The following is a 26,350-nucleotide window of genomic DNA, read 5'->3' as shown; positions in this document are numbered from 1 at the left end:
AAAACTAATCTTTGTCAATAGGTAAAACATTTAAGATGGATTGTCAAGGATACCATAGGAAACAAAGCTGATCCTGTAGATCACTGTGGATAGTGTGTTTTAACACGGCTTTGAAAAACGATTTTGATTGCAATTCATAAAGCACTACCCAAAGAAAAGGACACATATAAGGGATTGTGCCATAGAATCGTTATTAGCCTGGAGAAATTGTGTTCACCTAATCAAACAAGCCTTGACATAGCCAATAGGTCTTGGCAATGCGAACTATTGGAGTTGGGTATTTTTTTATTTTTTAGAACAAGGCCAAATCAGTCACAAAGCCAATAGGTCATTTAGGTGAGATCTCTTGACTTTACCAATGCTTGTCTGGCAGTACAGGAGGGAGTGAGAGGTCAAGGACAAGGTGGGGGCTTTTTACGAGTTAAACCACAACCAGCAACAGGGGCGGAAGGTGGCAAGCATCAATGAAGAATTAGGAGGCAAGCAACAATGCTGGATGCGGTGGGAGGGGGCAAGTGACAGGACGGAGTGGGATGGGGAAGCAAGCAATAACAGAGAGAAATGGGAGGGTGGGTGCGTCAAGCAACAACAGGGAGAGTGTAAGAGGAGCAAGAGACACAGAGCAACAGGAGAGTGGAGGGGGCAAGCAAGCAACAATATAAAGGAGTAGAAACACATGAAGGAGATGTCCTGCAGACACATGCACTCTTATGGAGTGCTTCAACTGAAGGAAAAAAAAGTAGGTCTGAAAGCATGAGTAGTAGAAGGGCACAAGTACTTCAGCCACAACTGTTGTAGGGTAATCTTGTAACTTTGATTCTATGTGAGAATTTTACCTCCTAAAGTTACATTTTCATTTAACCTGCATTGTATGTATGTGTACGAATAGAGCTGAAGAAAAAGTGAAGCTTCTGTAACCTCTCACTGGGGAAGCCTACTTTAATTCCTGCCAATGGAAGCAAGGAAGATATCACTGGCGTAGCATGAATATAATTTGTCTTTGAACCTGAACTCATTACACAAACACAAGCTACAGTTCCTAAGTTGTAATGTAGGCAGCTAAATTCTCCTACCAGATATTCGGTTGGACTAGTATACTGGGTAGCGGGAGTGACATTTTGTTCTTTTAATAATCTTCCCACAAGTACACACTTAGCTAAGCCCATGAAAGAGCAATAAGATCCCTTAAGTTGCTTGATCTTAGACATAATCAGCTACCCAAAATCGAGAATACACGGAGCAGATATAGACATTTGAATGGTCTTGGGGGGACAAACCACTTTCCTTGGCATGCTTTCTTCACTCATGGCAGGGCTTACACTCTAGAAGCGTGGTGTGTGAATGCTGATCATTTCGCAGCATTGATGACAAAAAGTCCAAATCAAAGACCTCTTAAAGAAATGTAAAAGTAACTATGAGCACCTTGTGGATTACAAATGGAGAATGAGCAGTTGTTAACCCCTGCACCAGCAAAACACTCTGGTGCTCACAACAGGTCTGCCTGAGAGAGACACCACTCCAAACGAAGGATCTTGCATGCTTCTCCAGCCTCCAGGTGCATCAGTTCCATCTCAGAACCTTTTCCTCGATTCAGAATATCTTTGTTACAATCCCCTGCTGAGCCGACTACAGAACACGGACAATTGGGAGGACACTCTAAGCGACCAGCTCCCACTGACAGTCAGAAAACAATTTAAGAGCAAAGATATATTTCTCCACATCTCAGAGTGGCTTGGCTCATGACACAGAAACGTTTACCCATAAGGACACAAATGTTTTCCTATCTCTATAGAGATTAATGCACATCAGTTTAACCGAGGCTACCATCCCTAATCCCCAATTAATCTGTTTGGACAGTTAAAATGATTTTTAACCAGATCGGATTTTCTTTCCAGATACTTCACTGTTAACAATTTAATATAGCCCTACTTTGTGTTATAGAATGGATTTTGCCCAGGAATTAAATTCTGTATTTATCTTGTTTCTATTGGGGCAGGGCGTGGGGGATGTTCTTATGACTGGTTCATTCTGTAATGGTGCAATGGGCAACAGCACAGCCTGCAATGGTGCAGATATGTATGGAATGTGCACAGAGTAATTACCAGAGGTTTATATTAATACATGGATTTCTAGCTATTAATTTTTTGTTGTCCAAGGGAGTTGCACAAACAGTATGGCAGTTAATCCTATTGTACCCTTGCGTGATCTACTTCTTCTATGAGGGGATTTATAATGATAAGATAATCAAGCTCTTTTTAAAAAAAAAAAAAAAAAGCACACAACCTACCATACATATTTGACAAGAAATAAAATGTAATGTTCACCTGGCAAAGATGGAGAATCAGGTACCACAGTAGAGTTTTCAACACCAGAGCCACTATCGCCAAATTCTTTCTTGTAAATGGAAAGCATATATGTTATTCTGTAGTCCAGTCTGACGCTAAGGATGAACTGCAAAATAAAAAACAGAGAGGTGCTCCTTAATGGTTTTGTTCACGCACAAGTACAATAATATATTTGTCAAAACCCCAAAGAAGTTGAAAATACCAAATAATCTGCATAAAGCAGGGTGTTCCCTGCTGAAAGCTATCACAATTCTCAAATGTATATGCATGCAAGGAAGACAAACACTTCCATCATTCATAGGTCAATACAATGAGTAGCATTTCATTAGGTTACGCTAACACCTGGTAATTAAAAACATCTGTAGCAACCACTGTATAAAAGATAGCTATTATTATTTTACTGTACAGGAGTATACTGTGTTTTATTGCAAGGCCAGTAGCCATGGATATCCTTAATGTTCCATACTTCTGTAAACCTAACACATTTAAAAAGATTGTATTTGCTTTTTCAGAGTACCTTTTATGCTTCTGAGGAACAATATTGCATGCTTAAGTACGTGAAAAACTCAATTGAAAAAAACAATCTGCATAAGCACTGTGTTCGCTGCTGAAATCTGTCTGTGAGCTACAAATCACACATTTAAATGCAGGCAAGGAAGACACACACTTGCATTATTCCCGGGTCTATACAATGAGTAGCATTGCATTAGGTTACATTAAAACCTGGCAATTAAAAGGCTCAGTAGCAACTATTGTATAAAAAGCAAGTTATTAGTATTACTATGCAGAAGTAGATTGCGTTTTCTGTTGACAAATGATGATTAGGTAAGAGGTATTTCATCCTCAATACAGGTACCAATATAGGGCATTAAGGGTCAGGTGCAGTTGAGATACGCGAAGTTTAATGTATGTATGTATGTATAAATTATTTTATAGCGCGCTCCGTTACTGGAGAGTATCCTGGCGCGGGTAGAGGAGAGGTAGACAGTCAGACATACAAGAAAACTTAACTTACACTCTTGAACAGATGAGTTTTCAAATGCTTTTTAAAAACAGCCACTGAGGACATAGATCGTAGCTGGAGAGGGAGAGCATTCCAGGCCCGGGCCCCGATCACTGAGATCGATTGGCCACCAAGTCTTGCTCGTTTGAAGCGGGGAAGATACAGTTTGTGCAAGGTAGAGGATCTGAGGGGGCGTGCAGGAACATAGCTGGTAAATCTCTTCCTCAGATACAGGGGGCCTTGATCATGAGAAGCACGAAACGCAAGCACCAGTGATTTAAATAGAATGCGTTGGGCAACCGGAAGCCAGTGGAGCGTGCGCTCTCAGAACAAACGCTCTTCCATCTCGGGATGTTAAACAAGAGTCGGACTGCCGCATTCTGGATGATTTGGAGGCGTTTTACCAAATAGGCCGGGATGCCACTAAACAGAGCATTTGCATAATCCAGCCTAGCCAGTATAAGTGCTCTGGCAACCGTCTCCTTAGCATCCCTAGGGAGCAAAGGAAAGAATTTGCGGAGCATTTTTAGGGTAGCGAAACAGGTGCCTGTAAGTTTATTAATGTGGGCCTCAAATTTGAGATCCTCTGTGAACCAGATGCCGAGATTTTTTGCTGGTCTCCCCATCTCTTTTGGGCAAGGAATGTTTGGTGGCCACAACGAGTTCTTAAACGAGGTGGGGAAGGAACCATAGAAAAGTACTTCAGATTTTTCCTCGTTGCATTTCAATTGGGCCTGTGTTAACCAACGAAATGCAGCGGACAAGCACAGATGAACAACCGCTGTATCCAGATTATCATCCGGCCAGGTAAACAACAGTTGGGTATCATCTGCATACCCTATTATCTTGGCCCCAAACTGCTCTGCCAGAAAAACCAGGGGGGTTATATAGACATTAAACAGCAGGGGGCTAAGAGTAGACCCCTGCGGTACCCCTGTAAGCAGTGGTTTGGGTTCAGAGGCGTGAGGAGGCATCCAGACCTGCTGAGTCCTATCGGACAGAAAGGAGGATAGCCAATCTAGGACAACTCCCCCAATTCCAATGGCCGACAACCGGCGGAGAAGGAGCTCATAGGGGACGGTATCGAACGCGGCAGAGAGGTCCAGTAAAATTAAGACCGCTCTGCCACCTCCGTCCAAACATTCCCGAATTGACTCAGTCATCTCCACCAGCGCCGTCTCAGTACTATACGCTGCCCTGAAGCCTGATTGAGCAGGGTGGAGGGCATTGGAGATGTCAACAAAGTTCTCCAGTTGCTGAAGGACTACCTCTCACAAATTTTTGTAAGTGCCGGGAGAAGGGAAATGGGACGGTAGTTCCCAGGAACCGACACGTCCAGTCAAGGTTTCTTCAGAAGCGGCAGCAGCTTGGCCTGTTTCCAGGCTGCTGGCAGCTCTCCAGTGGCCAAGGAGAGGTTAACAATCTGCGTGATCTCAGCGCAGACTGTTTCCGCCACCTCCGACAGCACCCGGGCCGGGCACGGATCGGCTGGAGAGCCAGACTTCAGGGACTGAAGGAGCGGGAGAACGGTACCCTCCTCAGCTTGCACAAAGTTCGTGAGGTGCTGCCCTGAATTTGGACATAGTGAAGGGTCCAAATCAGCCGCTAGGTGGTCGGCTGGGAGGGCCGCTAAAAGGTCCTGCTGGATCTTTGTTATTTTCGTAATGAAAAAAGATGAGAGTTCCTCACACCATTGCCCAGAGGACGGGAGTGGAACAGCATCAGCCACAGGGGACAAAAAACTTTTAACAATAGAGAAAATCTCTCTACTATTGTTATCAGCCTTAGCAATGCGCCCTGCATAGAAATTCCCCTTGGCTACCTTGATGGCTGTATAATAATCTTTCTTGGCGAGTCGTAGAGCGGATTTAGCCTCAGAGCTATATCCACATCTCCAAGCTCGTTCCAATTTTTTACACCCCAGTTTCCGTTCTCTCAGTTCCGGGGAGAACCAGGGTTGGGAGGGAGAGCGCCTAGCTCTGCACACCGTACTTTGCTTGGTAGAGGCGATAGTCGCCTCCCGAGCCCACTTATTAAACTCGCATACTGCTGTGTCTAAACATGAGTTAAGTTTTGGGCGGGTGCTGGACAAAGCCTGTCTGAACTCGAGTACATTAATCTTTTGAGGGTGACTAATGAGAGATGGGAGACTGGGTTCGGGCAATTCCCACATGAATCTGACCAAATCATGGTCCGACCATGTAGTCTTTTCCACAGTAACCGACTGAATGGGAAAATTAGAGCAAACCAGGTCGAGTAGATGACCACCCGCATGCGTTGCACCAGTGACACATTGATTCAGCTGAGCAAGCTCGAGGATTTCACCAAGTCTTCGGGCTTCCGGGGCGTCCGGAACATCCATATGGATATTTAAGTCGCCGACCAGCAGAAACTTGGGAAAGCTTAGGGCACGGGGCACTATGTACTCTTCTAGGGAATCCAAGAAATGGCTAGGCTGACCCGGTGGCCTATAGATCAAAGATCCGCCCAGGGTAAAATGAGGGGAAGTTTTTATAGAAAAATGAAGAACCTCTGCCCTGGCATCCGCAGTCGGAGGCTCAGAGGTGAAGCTCCACCACTCCCTAAACACGATAGCTATCCCCCCCCCCTCTACCTAAAGGGCGATCAACCCTAGCCATCTTGAAACCCCTGGGGACAGCAAGTTCCACACTAGGAGCGGAAGTATTAGTCATCCACGTCTCCGTGAGGAACAATACGTCCAACTGGCCTTCCCCTAGTAATTCATAAATATCGGCGGCATGCCTCACCGCAGATCTGGCATTGATCAAACCCGCCCTGATGTTGGGGGCAGGGGCGTTGATGACCGGATATGAAGGAAGGAAGGGTTGGAGGAAGAAGCCACAGTGGGGGCATATAGTCAAAGCACCATCAGGGACCACCCGAGGACAGGGTAGACCCTTAGCAGGGGGAGCCAGACTCCACAGAGCACTGCGCGAGTACCTGCGTTTCTCTAGCAAAGAGATCCCAGGAATGCGCCGAGCAGTATGGCCGGCCCTGGGCCCGTCCGAGGCACGGACGGGCACAGACGGGCCCTCCTGTGGCGCTCCTTCGGCGCGCAGTCGGCGCGCCCGCTGCGCGCGACCGCTGCGCGCCCTATGGTGGACCAATATTTATCACCCAAGCCCCTCCCCGAGCTGGACCGCTACCTCCCGACCAGCCAGGGACCGGGCCTCACTCAAGATGGCGCCGCCCGACCTGTCCCTCCACAACAATCGGCACAAAACAGCTGCGGTGGACCAGGGCACAGGGGAACTGAGAAGCAGTGCAGGTATTTAAAACGATTTCCGTTTAATTAAAAAAGTACATACAACACCATTAGTCAAGCAATAGAGTGTAAGGAGGTAAAAGTGATTTTTAAAAAATAGCGCTACAGCTACAAAGCAGCAAAGCGAGAGAGCAGAAGAGTTAAACTCGCAGTCTGCTCGTCTTTTCTCCAGCAGCGTTTCTAAGTGCTGCCACCACAAAGATCAGTCATTAATCACAAATGTTTTCTTTCTTTTTTGTTCCTTATGTTACCGTTTATTTTATTTTGATGTAGATTGCGTTTTATCACAAGGCTAGTGGCCATGGATATCCTGAGTGTACCATTCTTTGATAAATTTAGCAAATTTGAAAAGATTACATTTGCTTTTTCAAAGTGCATTTTATGTATTGGAGTAATAATATCACATGCATTAATGTGTTTAAAACTCAACTGGAAATTTCAAATTGCGAATTTTGATTCACAAACTCTTCTGTTTGAATAAGTTGAATAAGTGCCTATGTAATTTCACAGTGTAGAGGTATAACAAAGTACATGGTAAAGCCATTTGCTCTAATAACATAACCAAAATCTTACGTTTTGAGGAGTTCTAGCAACCTTTATATTATGCCGTTAATTAGGATTAAATGTACTATTTACAACTATTAATATATTTCAAGATGTACAGAACTAGACGATATTTTAGAAATGTAATGTAAACATAATTTTGAACTTTTGTAATATATATGATTAGAATTCTCAAAGTTAGCTCAGCTAAATAATAATTGGGTTATGATTCGCAATGTGGTCATTGCTAAAGAACGGACACTTCAAAAGTAGTATTAGCACTGAACTCGAAGAGTCAAATGTCTTACTTATTCATTTTTAAATACTAGCGGTAAAAACTCATTTAGTATAGACTTCAACTGGCTTGACCAGGCTTCACCGCACATAAAGTAAACAAGTAATGCACATGATGTGGGTATGTTGTTGTAAAGCATATTGCAATGACGGCGCCTGACTGGAGTAGTGGTTGATGCAGTCGGCCAGGAGGCAAGATTGAAAGTGTATGCTTACTAAGTAACTGTGTCTTTTATGGAGAGTGGCTATTTCAATAACATGGACTAATTTAGTTTTTCAACCAGCCAAGGATTTTCTGACACTAGGCCATTTTCAGGCCGGTGCTCTCAAGATTGAATTGTCATCTCTAGCCCAGACAATCGTTGAGCACCACGTACACACACGCATATACACTGGGTGAGTAGTCTCCGGTAACCATGATGCCACCCTGAAAAGAATTATAAATGTGAATGTCGTCAAGTGCCTCCTTAAGAGGGTAACAGCCAGAAGGAAAGCTCCACCAGGGGAAAACCAATGTGACAATCTAATATATCTTCAATGAGATGAGGATCAATATTGAAGAGATTAGCTAAGCCCAAACTCCTCCCAACAACAAGAACAACAAAATAGCTTGGTGAATTCAGAGGTAGAATCCAAAAGAAGACAAAACTAAAAGGTGCAAAAATCAGGAACAAAAATTAAAGGAAGGGGAAAAGAGAGCAACAAAACATAAGGGAACAAATGTGCTGTGATGCACCCTTCCCCTATAAGAAACACCTTACATATGGTTCCAACAAGAACTGACATCACAGGAAATCCTGCATTGGGAAGTTCAGAAATCATAAGTGCCATCAAATAACTTGGACACAACAGGCATCAGTAACAAAGGATCTTTATTTAGATAGAAAATGCATACCAAACTAGCAGCTAGATAGCCCTAAATGGCCAAATAAAAAATCTCTTTTTTTTAACTGATTGGAAGGGGAATTGGAGGATATACACAATCCTAGCCTGAAAATAACCTATAAAGAGATGTCATGGAACTAGAATGCAAAAACTGACCGAATGCTAGAACATAACACCCAAGTAGAAGTATGATGAGCGACAAGAATAATGTCCATGATCTCCTCCAGAAGGTGATGGGCTGAGAACACTAAACAGGCAAGTAACATTAGTGTATGAAGATTTGCGTTCAACATACTTCTGCCTTCCTGGAGCAAAAGGTTCTCTTGGATGGCAAGAAAAAGAAGGCAGAACAAGAAAGAAACAACGAACGCCAGGTCAAGTCCAGAGCAATAACTATCAAGAGACGTCTGCAGCTGTATTTTCTGAATAACTCTCTGAATTAGCAGAACAAGAGAAAAAGCATAGTGAAGGAGATAGGTTAAGAATTGACTAGGAGTATCCCATACAGAATACCCGAGGGAAATTCCATATTATAGAAATGAAAGCACTCTTTCCCCAGTTACAGTCACAATGATGTTTGTGCTCCAGACACATTAAACAACCTGTCTATCAGAACTTGCAGTTATTCCACTCTTAGTAAAAGGGGGCACTCAATGCCTTCAGAGTTTCTATCCTCTCCAGCTAAGCTGCTGACAGACCACTTATCTTAACTGTGACCCAGTCCCATAACTTCACAGCCATGTGTGTTCAGACAGCGCTAACACGGTTGTGATGTCTTTCAGAATCTGAAAAGGCTTCAACTGAGGATGACAACCCATTGAGAGCCAATGCATCACACTTAACTTCAATACATTCATATGCATAGTTCCTTCATCAGCAAGCCAAAGTGCAATGAATTTCATTCCTTACAAACATGCACGCCATCCCTACAGCAAATGCATCTATTACAATTCTTACATAATGCCAAGGAATCTTGAGTGGATGCTCCATAAACAAATTTGATAGCACCTACCCCATTGTAAGCTCTGTCTCATTGGAGGAGAAAGGTAAATCACATCCTTGAGACGACTATAAAACTGGTTCTATTGATGCCCCAGACATCACTGAAGGGCTCTCATCCTCAATCTTGTGAACAGGAATAAAAGGATGCAAGCCACAAAACCTCCCTTTGATGGCTTAGTGAAGCCGTGAATATTGCAATTATATTCATCATGCTCACTAATCTCTCCAGTGGTGGAAAAGCTTTTAATGGCAGAGTCTCCAGAACCACACCTTTGACCTGAACGTGCTGCATCAAAAGAATGGCTTCTTCAGATTCACTGGGACTCCTACATCATGTAACAGAATGACTGCATGTTACAAAACCTTCTCAAGTAGAGGCAATACCAATACTCTAAGAAGTCAACTAACAGATAAAACAACCCTGATGATGAGAATCAGCACACTGCCACCATTACTAATTAAACACCTAGGTAGATGCCTTCAGCCGAAATGGGAGAACAGCACACTGATAATACGTACTTTCTGCATTAAACCTGAATGGTTGGAATAGTGGAATAACGCATCCTGCAAAACAAGGAACCCTAACCACTCCTGGTCTTGCGGGGTTTGCACTATATCTTGAATTCTCTGTTTTGCAGAAAAAAGATGAAGAAATCTCAAATAAAAAAAAAGGGAAACCATGGGTACCTTCAGGAGTCGCCATAGCAAAGAGAAACATAGCGAGACTGTGGGGGATAGCCACACCCAACACTTGGTTCCCGGAAGAAAGATATGGATTGGTGTATGGTCCAAGAAAAGACAGTGTATATGGCCAGGGGTTGCCCCCGAAAATGGGTTGCGGTATGGTCCAACTGGAATAACTACCGTGGTAACATATCTGAGCCCCCTCGAATCACCCCCATTGACGAGCTAAATGAATTGTGAGTTCTGAACGAAATAGCCAGAACCCAGAATCATTGTATTAGAAACAGATGTGTGAAACCTGTGATTTTCCAACAAATGCACTGCAATAATTGTATTACTTGTATGTGATGACCACTTTATATTGTTCTTTTGCAATAAAAAGATTTAAAAAAAAGAAATCTCAAATACAAAATTGGACAAGCGTGATCAAGGAAGGGCACCATCTCTATGACACCATTTCACAAAAGAGCAGCAACACCCATTATCAAGAGGTTTGCATTTGTGGAGAGAAAGTTGTTTAGGGGAATGAGTAGTAGTTTTACAAAAAGTAGCACACAAGCCTTTCCCTTAACATTTCGAGGACACACTGGTCCTATGTAAGTCTCTGCCCTTTTTTGGTAAAGGTTTTCCACATGTCCTTTGGCCAGAGTACTGTGCGTGGAATAATATATGGCACAGAGACGTTTTTGGGGTTGCTGAAGTGTAAAATGAGGACAAAGAAGGCTGCCTGCTGTCCACCTCTATACACCTCTGAGGGAAGAAGGTCTTCCACTATTGCTAAACTGGAGGGTGCCCCTGACTTGCAAAGTGTCAGCCAAAGCTCCAGAATTACTGTTGCTAGGGATGAAATGTATGGGTTCAGGAGATTAGTCACAGAGTCATAACAGTAGCCATAATCTGCTTAAATCTTTCCAGGGAAAAGTCACCTTTGACGTTAAAAACCCTTTAGCCAATCACATCTTCAAAAAAAGCTTAAAGTTCTCATTTATGAGTAGTGATGGTTTACAACACCAATAGAGACATATCTAGAAAACACATCTAGTGTGCTTTTCAAAAGCTCTTAAAGAGATTGCAGTGGTACTGTTCTGTCAAACTGGGTATAGCTAAAGTTGTCACCTCCCATGCAGCACTGGTATAACAAGACCACAAACAGGTTTTAAAAGTGTCCTTAAATGTAGTCTATTACCTGTAGCAAATACCGCCCTAACAAATGCTTATAGAGGGTCATTTTGAACGGCGTTCTGTTTCTTGCCTGAGGAACCCTGAACCATCCCACAGAGTGCTGTGAATGCATAGTTAGAAAGGGTTGGACTGCAGGATGCAGCCCTACATCTATATCAGCTAGAGTGTGGCAAGAACTGACTGCAGTTTCTCCCAGACTCTTTCACTCTGCCCAGCCAAATCTTCATGAAATAAATAAACATGCCTGCTGGTTGTTTTTCCACCAAAATCTTTGTGCTCAAGGAAGTCTTAACTACTCCCTCTAAAATGGAAGGGCCAGTGTCTCAGCCACTTTTTTAATTTCACCGTAAAGAAAAAACTTTAGGTGGAGGTTGATCACCAACAACCAAGAAGGAAAGTCTTTCAACAAACAAATGCATTAAATCATAAAGTGCCATAAAAACTCTCCACCACTAAACAGCTAACCCTCTTCCTTCAAATCCTACCTCAATACTGGGCAGATACCTTTAGTACATGAAAATGGTCCCCTGAAACATTTTCTGGAGGCTAGAACAAACAAGCCAAAATTAACTACAAGGAAGCTATGTTTGAGGATATGCTGTGCATAGCTAGGTTTGGCAAAAGTATGCAGGGACAGTAATTTGTGCTATACAGTATAGGATCCAAGACTCATGGCAGGATCAAGGTTTATTCAGGAGCATAATAATGCAAGCCATCTACTCTCTTCTCCTGGTGATTCATTCTTCTTGTGATGGGCAACCTGCGGACTTTTTTCTTATTATGAGCTCACCCTCCTTGTATAATCAAAGACTATGAACAATTTACACTGCACCTATCTACTTGTCCACCCAGCACTGAGTATTAGAGCTAATATGATGACAGAAATGTTTCTTGTCTAATACACAGTCACAAGATCATAATTTGTCAGAACAGTGTAATGAGAAAGCCATAAGCTTGTTTGTTTGCCTCATTTTTATCTTAGCCTAATCGCTTCTTTGCTCAATCTATTCCTTAGTATATTCCACATGAATATATAGTTTTGTAATCAATTCCTTACCTGTAAAATCTCAATGATTTTTAATTTTGTGTCCATCACAGTTATGTCCTCACTGTCTGAGTGGCCAATGTGCTTGCTTGGATGAAGGGCCGGTTGAGCATCTGTTACAGTCATTGGCAGGATGGCACCTCTGCTCAGTACCATCTGTGACATCATCTCTCCGACTCCATGGATGGTTCTCATGACATTGTTGCCTAGCACAGAAAATGCCTTCTTGAGTGTTTAGTTTAAAAGTTTTTGTTTGAAATAAACCAAATACTTAACTACATCATGTTGTATCCTCTAGTGATGATATCAATCCTCCTTCCAATGGACATTGCTAACAGTTTAGAATACATCTATCAAATCTCCATTTGGACTCTGAAAGCCCGAACATATTACAGTGTACTCACCCAAACCTTGATAATTATCACACATTTATGAAAGAACACCTGGTATTGTGATTTAGACTTCATGGATCTAATGGCAGAAGTGATCACAGGCACAATGAACATTTGTACCCATTTCTGCACCTCTAGAGACCGTCTGTGTTACCGAAGGGGCCATAGATGCTCATGCACCCTCTTCTATGGGGCCATGGATGTCTGTGCAGCACCTTCTGTAATTCAGGTCATGTGGGCAAACATGTTTTGTCAATGCAAAGAGAATGTGGATGCCCCCTTTATGGATGGGGTCCTGGTTTCATGAAAATGATAGAACACCATTGCCCTTGTTGTTTAGTTGATGTGGGAGCAGGGCCAAACAGGCTTGCAGAAGGTGCACTACGTACTTGCCACCTAGAAGTGCCTCAAGGGATGAGGTATAGGGATTCAAAAAGTGGCAAGCTAGCTGTTGCCCTGAAAGGACATAATTACGATAGCTATATTTGTTTTGCAGTTTTACATAGAGTGAACTCGACCCGAAGGTATTGGAGCGCTTTATATGAGTATTAAGTGATTTGTCCAGAATCACAAGATGTTGAGCCGACCCGAGAACTATGGTGCACATACAGCTGACCATCGATTAGATGCCAGGCTTTCTAAAATTTTAACATGATCAACAGAGAAGGACTGACAGACAACCTGAAACAAGCACATTCCACCAGTGGTGTGCAGGTACCTGTCCCAGTACCCGCATTAAAAGAGGCACACAGCCAGGCTGTTACGCACAATTCATGTGAACACAAGCAGGCAGGCAACCAGTACAGAGAGCTGTGGCCATCCCAGAGAGCCTTGCAGATCAGCCTTTCTCTTACTGTTTGTGCTGTGGTTGGTCACTACTACATGCTTTCCATTTGAGACCGCCAGTCTCTTTTATGAAGAAGTAGGAGCTCAAACGTACCTTGGCATTCTAGGACCCCGCCTCTAGCTCCAAAGCAGAGAACAGCTCTCAGAGAGCAGTGTCACTATCATGGTCATGCAAGATCAGTATGGAAGGACTCGCTTTCACATTTCAATAGCAGAGTGCAAGCAATATTTGGCTTTTTTATAGGTAGTAGTGGTTTTAAGGGTTCAAGGACAGCTGGCGTTTAGGCATAGCAAGCGTTGTTCAGAGGCAGGTAGTGTTAAGATGTGGTAAGGAGTCTTAAGGCTCAGAATCTCAGCATAGGTAGCGTTTTGGGGTAACAACGGGTTTTTCAGGCTTAGGGATGCCTAGTGTTTAGGGGTAGTAAGGATGTTTTAGGGCTCTGGTATGGGTAAAGTATAGGGGTAGTAAACAGTTTTCCTTTTACAAGGATGGTAAAGTAAAATTAACATATGGTAAATAAACTAAATTAAAATAAAATGAATCAATTTCAATTAAAAGTTTTATTGTAGCTAAACACATTTTACTTACAAAAATATTAATTCAGAAAATATATAAAGAATGTGTGTGTGTGTTTGTGTGTGTGTGTGTGCCTGTCTAGGTATGAGTGTGGCTACACATAATATCACCCGCCCTCCGCAGTAGAGGCACTCCTGATGTAAAATACCACGATGTAAGTGTACTCCCAATGAATTTACCACAATGTAATGACTGCTGATGCTAAAGTTGCAAAAGTAGTAGTTGACATTCCTACCTGCTATGGCAGAGACGGTTCACATCCCCATGATTTTAAGCTGTCTATTGCAGGTCAACCAACAACTGAGGGAGGACTGGCCCACTGGAAGACCTCAATGAATTTATAGGCTTTCTATTTATATGGCAAGATATCTCTGTGAATGTATCTGCGAGTCATCTAACAGTCGTTAGTTTAAATCCTGGCAACGATCAGATCAGCCCCTAATCCTTTTGAGGTTAATACATTAAATTCTACTACATTGTTTAAAACAATTCACATCACTTGGAAATGGCAAAACTGATATTAATACTCATAAACAAAGTTATTATTATAATTATCATAATTATTTCCGTTTCGCTAAAGGTTTGACCTAATGGTGCTTCTATGTTAGAACGCAGTTTACTGGAGGCAGCACGCTTTCGGTCTGGATGCGATTTAAATCTACATGCTCTAACTTGTTGTACACATCATTGTCATTCCACTATCCACAAGACCACAGCATCTATAAGACCACAAGGATGTAAAGCGTCATTGCCATTCCAGTAGTCACACGCTTCCATTACTAGAGAACCATTGCTATTCGAGGAGATAGATGCTCCAGGATGCAAGTCATTATAGTCATATCAATTTTCAGAATGTGCCCTATTGTAAAGCAAGTAAACAAAAAAAGAGAGGTTCAATCAGTCTCAATACTGCCACAAAGATGGAGCGAGATGGATAAGGATCACACACTCACTTCGGGTGGATAGGAAGCCCCTCACACATCGACCTAGTCAGTGTCATGCTTCCTATTGTAAAGCGCCATTGCACACCTGTTAACCCATTCTCTTAGTATCCAAAGTACCATAGCCATTCCAGAACCCACCAAGACACACGCAATAGAAGACTGTATTTTGGAGCAACTCAGAGGACCAAGACTTCGCTTCACTTGGTCACAGGGCCATCATGTAAGTCACTTGTTGCCAGATCATCTTCAACACCAGGTCACAAGTATGGTGCTGGCTTGGTGCATGCTTCTACAGCCTCTTTCTGGGCTGTGGTTGGAAGTTAGATCTTCCTCATACAATTGTCAGTAAATGTTTACTACAGTGCATGTGCCCATGCTCTGTAGAGAAAGAAGCAAATATTCATGTTACATTTCTAATACCAAGCAGCCATGAATCTATGCTGCTTTCTCTAAAAATGGCTCTGTGTGTTGTGGATCCCCTCTGCCGGGGTGTGTGAGAGGAAGGTGTGGACAGCCCGAGGCAGCGATAAGCAGGGCAATGATCTCAGAGGAAACACTGCACCATCGCAACTCCTTTCAAGACTGGAGGGAATGTCAGTCCAGTTTTGGAAGCACCTCTCACTCATCCTCCTGCCCAGTAAAAGTGTCCTAGAGATGCCAACAGGTAGTATTGTGCACTAAAAAGATAATAATACAACTATGTAATAACAGCACAACATGCAGAAAACTGCAATGCATCCTGTAAATGTATAATCTATCCCCATTCTAACTACAGCAAAGCCAAAAATTCATCAAAAATATCTATTCAAAACAATACAGTCTATGCCTAGATTGCGGTCCCTTGAGAGTAAAGTGATCCCAAAAGGCAAACCTTGCTCCTATAACATTGTTCATGATGCAATTAAAAAAAAAAGAAAAAAAATAGTTCTTTCCCAAATTGCTTTCAAGGCTCAATGATTAGAGCGGCAGACCCTGATGCAGAGGTCTAGCCCGGGACCAGGGTTCAAATCCCCGCCTTGGCGGGTCTTGGGCTCAAAATTTTACGGACCTAATTCTCGCCTCGGTGCCTATTCCAATCATGGAGTCCCACTCTGCAACTCTGGGCAATAGCTTGCTTAATCTCCACAACGGCCCCCACAACGCTAAGGATGCCTGGCCTCCACCTTGGGGGTGCCCAGGAGTGGACGCCTCACAAGGAAAGCCAGGATGGGTTCCACAGCGGTATTCGTACAAGCGCCTTGAGACTCTTGCGGGTGAGTAGTGCGCTATACAGGTATCAATTTACATTTACATTGCTTTATAAAAGCTATAACCTGATCGCACCTTAAACAATCAGTGAAAGCATTCCTCTATCACATTCAATTTGTATGTTTTACAATAATATAAAGGTTGGAGTTTAATGTGCCTGAACATCATATAATACACTAATTTACACATTCTTAATTCTGAGAAACTGTGAGCTTTGTGTCTTCTGGGGCAATGGCACCTCAACAAAGTCAAAACTATTAAGCATAACAGTAACAATGTGATAGATATTTGCAGTCACATGAGCATAACCGGTCATTACAATTGAAAATGCCTATATTTTACATCTACAATGTCATGTCTTGATAACAGTCATTCTCACAAAAAGACTGAATGTGAATCATTGTTGTGTCACCAAAGACATCCTCACCTCCATCCTGAAATCTGCTCATTCTCTCAAAATATGAGGACATTGGACTTTGTACAATATCCAGAATAGCCAATAGTGTCCTCGTTAAGCGTAGCAGTTCACTGAAGCTGTAGAAACCAAAATATATCAGGTTTCGAGCTAGGTGGACAACCTAGGAAAAAAGATGGGGAATAAGTGAAAATGACCATAAATTAAAACACTAACCACATACCTCAGGCATTAATCCCTCTTTGTTTCTTAATTTCACTTCTCACCACCGAAGGAAATCGTTCGATTGAACTAATTTTAAGGTTTTATATCATCTAGAGTTACTGACTATGCATGTACAGGCTAAATATATAGAAGGTTTCATGTGTGCATGCCTATCAGCGGTTGTATGTGGCAATTAGGAGAAACAATTTGAGGGGCAAGACCTCAATTAGAGAACTAATGTACACGTAACATGATTGCTCAAGGCTGACTGGCAAACAAACGACCAGGGGAAACCTCGACTCTCAGACTTGAAACACAATGTGATATTACAAGTGAATGGAATCATATTTTCAAGGTTAGTTTACAACGACTATATACCTCAAATGTAAGTTTGTTTTTCTCTTTGTCTCCAAAAGGGAAAGGCTGGTTTACAACTTCTTTAAGGTACTCCTCTACAAATTCCATGGTCAGGGCAAATTTTCTCTTCATCTCATCTCTTGAGGAGTCTGTAAATGAGTCATACCTAAGTAGAAAGGCAAACATTTTGTATGGGCAAGGTGAAAAACAAGACACCAATGTACAAAGAATCAACAAAAACATTCCCACAGGAAACTTGATTTTATGTTTAGATTCACATTACATTATTTCTATTTCAGCTTATCCAGTTACACAATGGGTGTTCAATGATAAATCAGTAGCTTATTTTTTCAGCATAGAAAACAGTTGTTTCTATTTCTATTTTCTTGCATCTCCCATGACATGATTAACATTACATTTTATTCTGTAGCGGAATTTTAGTTTATAAAGTACAAAGTGTTGCTCTTAATGTTAAAACAAGTCCAAATCCTCAAGTAACTAAATGATAGCGGATCAAAAATTGATTAATCAGAATTCAATTATTCCTTGCTTGGGAATAAGTCCTATATTTATAAAAACAGACAACAGTGCTGAGTAATTCAGCATTGTAGGTAAATAGAGGTGTCACATATACCTTCAGATGTTTTCCAGCGAATTCACCTTTGACCGGATGGCCTGGGGGGGGGGGGGGGTGCTAGGTCCAGCCCCTTCCTGAGCTTCAAAGGAATCTTAGGAACATTCTAGATCACAAGCTCTTATTGACGGCACAAGTCAACGAAGTGTGCACCTACTGCTTCCACATCTTATGCATCAGAACATCAGACAGACCGTCAGACAAGCACTCCTCACCAGCAGGCTGGACTACAGCAACACGCTCTACACCGGAATCTCCAAACAACTACTATACAGACTCCCGATCATCCAGAGCACAATTGCAAGACTCATACTCGGCCTCCTGAACCGCACCCCGATCACAACACACCTCCGTAAGCTTCATTGCCTCCCCATTGACAAATGCAGTCAATTCAGACTTCTCATGCACAGATAAAGCCCTACAAAACACAGGATCATAATACCTGAACAGCCGCATGTACTTTTGCCAATCCAACAGAGACCTATGCTCTGCCTCACTCTCACTTGCACAAATTCCTCGCATCCGCAAACACAAAACTGAAGGTTGTCTCCTCCCTTGTACCCAAGACATGTAACAACCACCCTTAACACACTAGAGCCTCCTCGTCACTTCTTGAGTTCAGCAAGAAGCTGAAAACCTGGCTCTTCGTATAAGCACCTTGGGGACAACAAACCTGCACACCTGCCCGGATACCCTCTTGAATGATTAGTGCACTATACAAACCAATATAACATAACAGAACCATCTTCGGAAAACTCTTGGGCCTGTGAAGAATCAGAAGGACTGCCCTTCTGTATGAATAACGAAGAAAGATTTGGATCTGCTTACCTTGCACCCAGAACCCCAGTAGTGACTCCAAGGGTCAGCTTACTGACCCCCTGTTGGAGCTTCAGGACATACAACGCTTCAAGAGGACTTTTCCTGCATCTTCCCAGCTGGCCAATAACTATTGAGCATGCCCTGTGCCCTGCTGCTGGCCTCTGTTGGAAAGAGTCCTAACCTCTGAGTGATTCCCCCAGGTCATGAGCCGTTCACTAGTGTTAGAGTGTACTCCCCCTGTACACAAACTGCAAGAAAAGGGACTTAGAAACAATTTCCCAACTTTCAGCCTGGAGAACAGATGAAGATTGGGATCACCGTCAAAGCCACAGAGGTTGACATTCAATTGTTGGTTGGCCTCAGCAAGCTGATTTTCCCTGCTGGAGGAGATCTGACTTCCAGAAAAGTTTTTAAGTCTGAACGTAGAGGGCTTTATCCGAAATGACATCATGCAGCAACCCCATCCACGTTGAGCCCTCAATGTCCACTTGTGCTTTCCTGCCTTTGATCAATGCACAGGGACCCCACTCCTCAGCAAACTGCCACCATCAAGCTCCGCTTCAGATCCAACTCTTTGCCGGCCTCTTTTTCTCCACAAAAATGTGTACGTATAAAGGTTAACGTTCCACTGGGATGAACCAGGACCCAGTATACAGCCAGCAATCCATTGCAAAGTGTTTGACTTTGACCTGGTCTTGCATAACCTGATTTGGTGCTTTGTGATTTTTGGGGTTATTTTTAATTTAAACTTTGAAAATGTATATCTCCAGCACTACTTATTGGATTTGTGTTGTTTTGATATCATTATTCATGAAACGTTTTACTTTATTTTTCTAAATTGGTTTGGTTTTTCTTGTGTTCTGTTTTTACTTTATGTTTAAGTACTGCATAAATGCTTTACACATTGCTCCTGCCCTAGGCCTGACTCCTTTGTGCCAAGCTACCAGAGAGTAAAGCGCATGTCTATTTAGCAACTTCTGTGGCTCACCCTGACAAGGACTGGGATTATTACTTGAGGAGGGTTCTCAACCCCCCTCAACTAATACTCCAATTTCCTATGATGGAATATTGCTCCAAAGGCGATTCAGAAAATACTCACTTTTGCAGTGTTTGGCAAGAGGAACCCGGCAGGTTGACTCTCAAAATTACAATATTTTTTTTAATCAGTTGAGGAGACATTTCTTTTTTTCGGAAGCTAGCGTCGGGACACTTCCAAGTAGCCGTGCGCTTTACAAATTAAATATAACATAACTATGAAAAGGGGAACAACTCCATCCCAGAGTGTGTCTAAAACTACGCAACTTACCCACCGATCCCTATGCCACTGGAAAATAAATATCTTAATTTAAGTCACCAAATTCAAATTCCTAGACTTCCAAAAACTGTAAGCTTAACATTAAACAGCACATCCTTTATACTAAGATGTTGTCTGCTTTCGAGAAGTGCAACCAGTAACTAAATGTGGGAACCGGCATATCAATAAGGAGAGACACAAGACTGATGAAGTTGGTGATGCAAATATATACGAAACTTTTTAAAACAAAGTAAGGATTTTGAAATAAATTTAGAGAAGACATTGAGGTAATGTAAGGGTATGTTTTGGCAACAATATTATTTAGCCAATATGGTACAACAGTGACCATACATGGAAACGCCAATCACAAACCTCAAACCTACTCTAGTAGGGCAATCATTTAGTCTTACACTATAAAAGATGATTAGAGTCAAACGTAATACATCAAATGTTATGTCATGGGTAAAAAAAAAACATTACAAACATTTCAGCCCTAATTATGGGTGGTATCCTAATTTCAATTGGAATTGTAACAGCTATTACCAGCCTCATCAAATTATGAGCTCTACTGTGTTTCCACAGATCTATTAATTTTCACATGAAGATTTTGGCTGCTTAAATCGACCAAAATCTCAGTGCGAAAATCGAGAAGAAAATGAGGAAGTACTGAGAAAATCGGTTCCGGATTACCGATTCCCAGGTAATTGTTAATGGGACGGATTTTCCTCACTCCCGGAGTTACTGATACCATCCACTAGAACATAGCAGTAATTCCAAGTTGGTAATAATTTATGACAGTTTTCAGGCCACTCAAAATGAGGATCTTAATGAAGGCTAAATGTGCAGCTTTCTAGGTTTAAGCTTTGTGAAAGCTAGTAAGGCATTGCACATGACTTAACGAAACCCTCCGGTAGATGGTTCATTCATAAATTAGAGGGGGGCTAAGCCAACAAAGTTGGCATGGAAGGAAACTGAACAAGCATTATTTTATAGGCTTAAGATATGACCCCTTACGCACACCAATTAATTTTAAGTGAACACGCTGGATTATTTGTCATAAGAACAAGCAAATCCAACATACACTGCAACCAAGTCAATATGTATAAATAAACAGAAACATGCTAATTTCATGATCTTTGAACTCTGTTAATACGTTTACAAACTTCAGTGCTGCAGTCAATTATGCACACTATACTGTTAGGATGAACCCATATTAACTCCAAATAAGTAATTAACTGAATTAAATAACTAAATTGTTTTCAAAAACCTGTCTCAGGGCATGTGATTTGAAATACATTTCATAGGAGAGATCTTTACATGAGCCCATTGCTAAATAAAACATATGTTATGTCATGTACATTTGCATAGCGAGCTAATACATTGTGGGGGTATCAAGGCACTTTGCATGTGGGCATGCACCTGCTCCTGGTAAGGTTACATGAAGAGCCAGGTCTTCAGTTTTTTGCAGAGCTCGAGAAACCATGAAGAGGCTCTGATGTGGTGGGGGAGGTCGTTCCAGGCTTTGGGGGAGAAATATGAGAAGGTGCAGCCTCTGGCTAATCCATAATAATAGATTATGCATTCTGTAGTTAAATAATTGTGTAGGCAATCACCTGATGTTGAACACTGCTTTACAAATCAGAGATGATATTCATATTTTCATTTGTTGTTACATCAAGTGCCAACATAAAGTAACCTAGTGTCTGAGAAGTCATCATGTTGGCTAAATTGGATTATTATTCAGGTGTGTTATTTTGCACTGTGACATTATACAATTCATAATACAAAGCAAGTAAATTGTTGCATAATACAGTAATCCTGAAAGTACAATTGTTTGAACTAACAGCACTTAGCGTTTTTTCTGCAGTAGCTGCATAATAACATTAAGAAAAAGCATATGTTTGAGTTATTAATTTGACTTACTCATGGATAGTGATTTTGGTCGGAATCTCTGTCCACAGCCTTGCATATCTCACAGGCACAACAGACTCTTGAGGATCCCTGTCAACATGCATGTGAAGCATGAGGCGACAGAAAGAAGCCCGCAGATCATACGGAAGACATTCATCGGACATACAGCGAAGGATGAGGTCTACAGAGAGCTGAGTGGAGATCTGGTTGATGGCTAGATACTGGCGGTCAAGGCACATCCTTGCAAACAAGTTCAACTGATATCTAGAAGCAAGGTATAAAAGAAATGAAATAGAAGAGGATTACTTTACAATTAAGAATCTTAATTAAAATTCTTCTCCTAGCCATCTGGTATCCTATTTGTGTTTAAGAAGTGGTATCTACTGGAATTCAAGATAAGGGTTTTGAGTAATTATGCAACTAACGCAGCTATGAACAGCTGTATACAACTTAAATGTTGCAATAGTTAGGGGTCATGCTGGGTGAGTGGTGCCTATCACAGTTACAAAGAAATGCATACACTGTAAATGACATGCATTTTCTAGTAGTTATTTAATTAAGATTGGAGGATTTGGGCCCACCCAGTAACTGCATTAACTACTTAGATTTGGAGATAGCTATGGTGTGCTCAAATTGCTGCATCTTCCTATAGATCAGATGGGAACATGATAGTGATGAGTTGTTTAGAGTTATTTTGCTAATCTTCCTAAGAATTCAAAACCAAATAAGATGGACTACTACATATTTAGCTCATATGAGCATCTCTGGAGATAGACTTAGATCTGATAGATAATAATCTGAATTGGGGACCTCTTTACCTTCTTTGTGTAATATTTAACAAATTGCTGCAGAATTCTGGATTGGAGTTATCCATCTCTGATTTGCACAGGTTTTATTTCACACCCATCTAATTCTTATTTCTGTATGATATTACAGTGGCTTGCCTGGCAGTATTAGTAAATTTACTTTGATCTTTAGTTTATCTTGTGTTCAATATTGGCATCATTTAGATACTCTATGACACCTTCTCCCTGTGTCAATGTTTTGCTATGGAAAGGGTTTATTCATAGCATACTGACTTTCCCAAAAGCCTTGCATCACATTTTTAAAGCATGCATGATCACCTATGCATTTTAAGCTGTTTTTTAGAAATAAGCACATACATAGACAAACCACCAGTTAGTACACTATGGTAAATGAATATAAATGTTACACTTGACTTGAAATTGTGCTTACTTTTAGATTTCAAGGATCCTTACCTGTAATAGGTTAGCACTTCTAAGTCAGATTTGGTGCCTTCCTTGGCCTCCTGGGCAAGGTGCCGGATAGCTTTACCATGAGGTTCCTTATTATTGTCAATCCAATACAGCCAGACCTCCTCCTCATCCAGATCATCGTGGAGCACTGAGCAATCCAAGGGGTTGTCTATTTGCATAGAAATCAGCCTAAAATACATGAATACAGATCCATAACAAATGAACTATCACTAAAGTGGGCGGATGCCGAACACTTTACCGATGCCCTATCTGAATACGTACTTGGTTTGAATAAGAATGTCAGCATTCCCAGGACTCAGCATAAACTTGCATATGAACTCCTGAGTTATTGGTATTGCAGTGGTGTTAGAGACGCACAGATCTGACAAGTAATCAAGGAATCTAGCAACAAAAAAAAGTAAAAATTAGATGTTAGAATTTCACATTGAATATTGAGAACATTGTATATTGTTAGAACTGGAAAAACAATGAAAGTATTATACCATTGGAAAAGGTAGGTTAAATCGGAATAGGATAGCTTTCATCTTTGTATTTAATATGCACATTATGTAAGCTGCTTCTGATATCAGACGAAGATAATTCCTCAAAGAATTTAAGACAGCTAATGATAGCCAATGGCATTGTCGAAATACTATAACCTTAGAAAGCAACAGGACATATGTACTATTGGTCAGAGATATTTCATACTTCTATTTTTTCAATGAAAGCTACAAGTAATTACATTTAATCCTGCTGTCCCAAAAAAAGTATTCAACAGAGGCCTCCCTGTGCTTGAATGTCTAGTTCAACCATTTACTAGATGAAATAAACATGCATGTTTTGGTCAACTGTACCTGTACGGTCCTTCCATTTACCATCTTCATTCTCACTTCAAGCACCACTATTAGGCCTATATTCCTAAATACATCCATGCACAACTAGAAACACATTTTTTTTATAAACCACAGCACATATCCCGATGCTCCATCTTTGAACCTCTTATAGACACTTTTGGGGTCCACTTTGGGTATCTTTGGTCATTCTCTTCGATTTGCTCGTACACTTTCTAACCTGCTTTCTTCTTTGATTAGACATCAAATCTACCAAGACACATGCTACTACTAGATTGAAAATATAAAGGAAGCTATGTTTCTACCAAGAATCAGTGAACAACGACGGAAACAAACCTGTATCACAGACCACAACAGCCAAAATCATGGCCAGTCTATTCTCTACCCGTGGTGATTCAACATCTGACCAACAGGCCTTAGATGCTTTTCAAAGTTGGTCTGAGGGTCGGTTAGCTTCAGAAGGGTGCTAAAAGTTGCTGTTGTCTGCTGACGTGCCTGTGGGCATCAGCTGGCTGAAAAGGACAGTGGGGAATTTTGGCAGACAGCTGGAGGCTTCCATGCTGCCAAACACTGAGTTTCTTGAGGCACCAGTGGTTAACGAAGCACATTGATAGGGTTATGGAGCGCCCAATGTAGATGCTGAAGAGGCCATATTAAAGCAGACTGGTAGGAGACCATTGGGAGGAAAAAGCATTTGGGCAGTGTGTCCAGATGGATCCACAGGAATCATAATGAGTACAGCCTTTGAGGTGAGTGAAATTTGGAGCCGTACAGGACCAGACAGAAAATGTGTTGAGTAGTTCAAATGAGAGGGCACGAGGAGGGATATCAAGATTAATTACTGCCCAGTCCAAATACCATTGTCATCATAGTCTCCAGTCTCTTTCTCTGCTCTCTCAGGTTGATTGCTTTGGCACCTATTGGACCACCATGCAAACCAGGAAGGTTTCAAAGCCTCAAAAGCCAGAAAGGTTGTCAATATGGCATTCAATATGGCCTGCACATGAGATGAAGTATAGCTACAAGACCATGAGAGGTCTCCTCTGCATTTGTACCACCTTCTAAATAAGGTATGATCAAAGGTGATAGCACCTCCCACTCCGCCAATACCACCCCCTGCCCAGTAGCCAATGACAAGAGGCAGAAGAAGATTACGTATCTTTTAAACAGAAAAATCCAACAATTAGAAAAAGTCTTTTGATAGATATAGCAGCTTTTACAATTCATTAATTTGGCACCAAGCACACAGATATAGCTTTCATGACAAAGCCTCCTGATTTCCTGTAATGTCACATGCTCCTGTCTACTCTTAAGGCTTAGCTTGAAAGAGGAGTATATAACATCACCTGAACCTTGTAAGGGACTCAGAGCAATAGTGGGATGCAAGAGGGAGGCAAGCCAGGAAATGGGAAACAGAGTTTAGAAGTCTTGGAAGGTTCATTCATTTTTTCCAGAAATCATTGACAGGAGTGCACGTTGCATCCAAAAGTTACTAGATGGAAGTAAGAAATGAAAGTAATTGAGATCCTGAGGTGAGGAAATCTCTGATTAGAAGGTCAAGTGCAGCCTCATAGCTCAAGACCGTCCCATTAGAACATAGTTAAAAGACCCGCATGATTGACTCTCGTAGTTGGAGTAAATGGGAGTGAGAAACACAGAAAAATAAGAAATCGACTAAAGGCATAAATGTTTGTGAACATTTGTAGAATCATAAACTAATTAAAGGACACAGGGGGAGATTGATAGAGTGGACTAGAGAAATTTAACTCGCCTATCAATCGCTCTATAAAACACTGCTCTTACAAACTTATTAAGACAAGTATTAACAGTGTTCCTGAATTGCCAACATTGAAAGGAGAAAGCTCAGATCAAGTAAGGTTTGTTTCATTGCTCTGCTTAAACGTCACAATTGACGGGCAACACCCCAACCACCATCCCCCAATTCACCCCATGGCTGCAATCAATGCATTCCTAATAAGTAAGACCATGGGTTCTGCTTTAGAGGAAATAACTTACAGAAAATTAAGTGGCACAGACAAACAGTTAAACTCAAAAGTATGCAAGAACTGATCTTAGATCAAAGACAAGTTATAATGTTAAAATGTCCTTAAAATTTCAAGATATGAATCATGGGGTTTCTTATAAAAAAGAAACAAGGAAAATAATTTAGCATAGATAAGTAAAAAGAGGACCCTAAAGACCAAGAAACATCATTATACAATGTCAACCAGCAAATAACAGTGTCATGGGCTACAGAAAAGGCACTCTTCAAAAACCTTATGGATACTCATGACATCACATTAAGGTTTGTTGAAACAGCACCTGTGCCCTAA

At 41.6% G+C, this 26,350-nt stretch overlaps 1 protein-coding gene across 5 annotated transcripts in view; it reads right to left on the bottom strand.

Annotated features, from left to right (window-relative positions):
- ITPR2 (inositol 1,4,5-trisphosphate receptor type 2) overlaps positions 1 to 26,350 on the bottom strand; it is a 1,555,333-nt gene that overhangs the window by 841,685 nt on the left and 687,298 nt on the right. For all 5 annotated transcript variants that reach the window (XM_086920227.1, XM_086920242.1, XM_086920233.1 and 2 more), the window contains 7 exons: positions 23,449 to 23,568; positions 23,170 to 23,355; positions 21,923 to 22,174; positions 17,274 to 17,418; positions 16,704 to 16,854; positions 12,282 to 12,475; positions 2,325 to 2,451 (listed from right to left, as the gene is read on the bottom strand). In XM_086920227.1, the coding sequence (XP_086776353.1) occupies positions 2,325 to 2,451; positions 12,282 to 12,475; positions 16,704 to 16,854; positions 17,274 to 17,418; positions 21,923 to 22,174; positions 23,170 to 23,355; positions 23,449 to 23,568 (1,175 nt within the window). The remainder of the gene's footprint in view (positions 1 to 2,324; positions 2,452 to 12,281; positions 12,476 to 16,703; positions 16,855 to 17,273; positions 17,419 to 21,922; positions 22,175 to 23,169; positions 23,356 to 23,448; positions 23,569 to 26,350) is intronic.

This window comes from Lissotriton vulgaris, chromosome 1_1, assembly GCF_964263255.1.
Source record: "Lissotriton vulgaris chromosome 1_1, aLisVul1.2, whole genome shotgun sequence".
Taxonomy (NCBI): domain Eukaryota; kingdom Metazoa; phylum Chordata; class Amphibia; order Caudata; family Salamandridae; genus Lissotriton; species Lissotriton vulgaris.
Note: the sequence above shows the minus strand (reverse complement) of the source record. Positions and strands in the feature narration are given on the sequence as shown.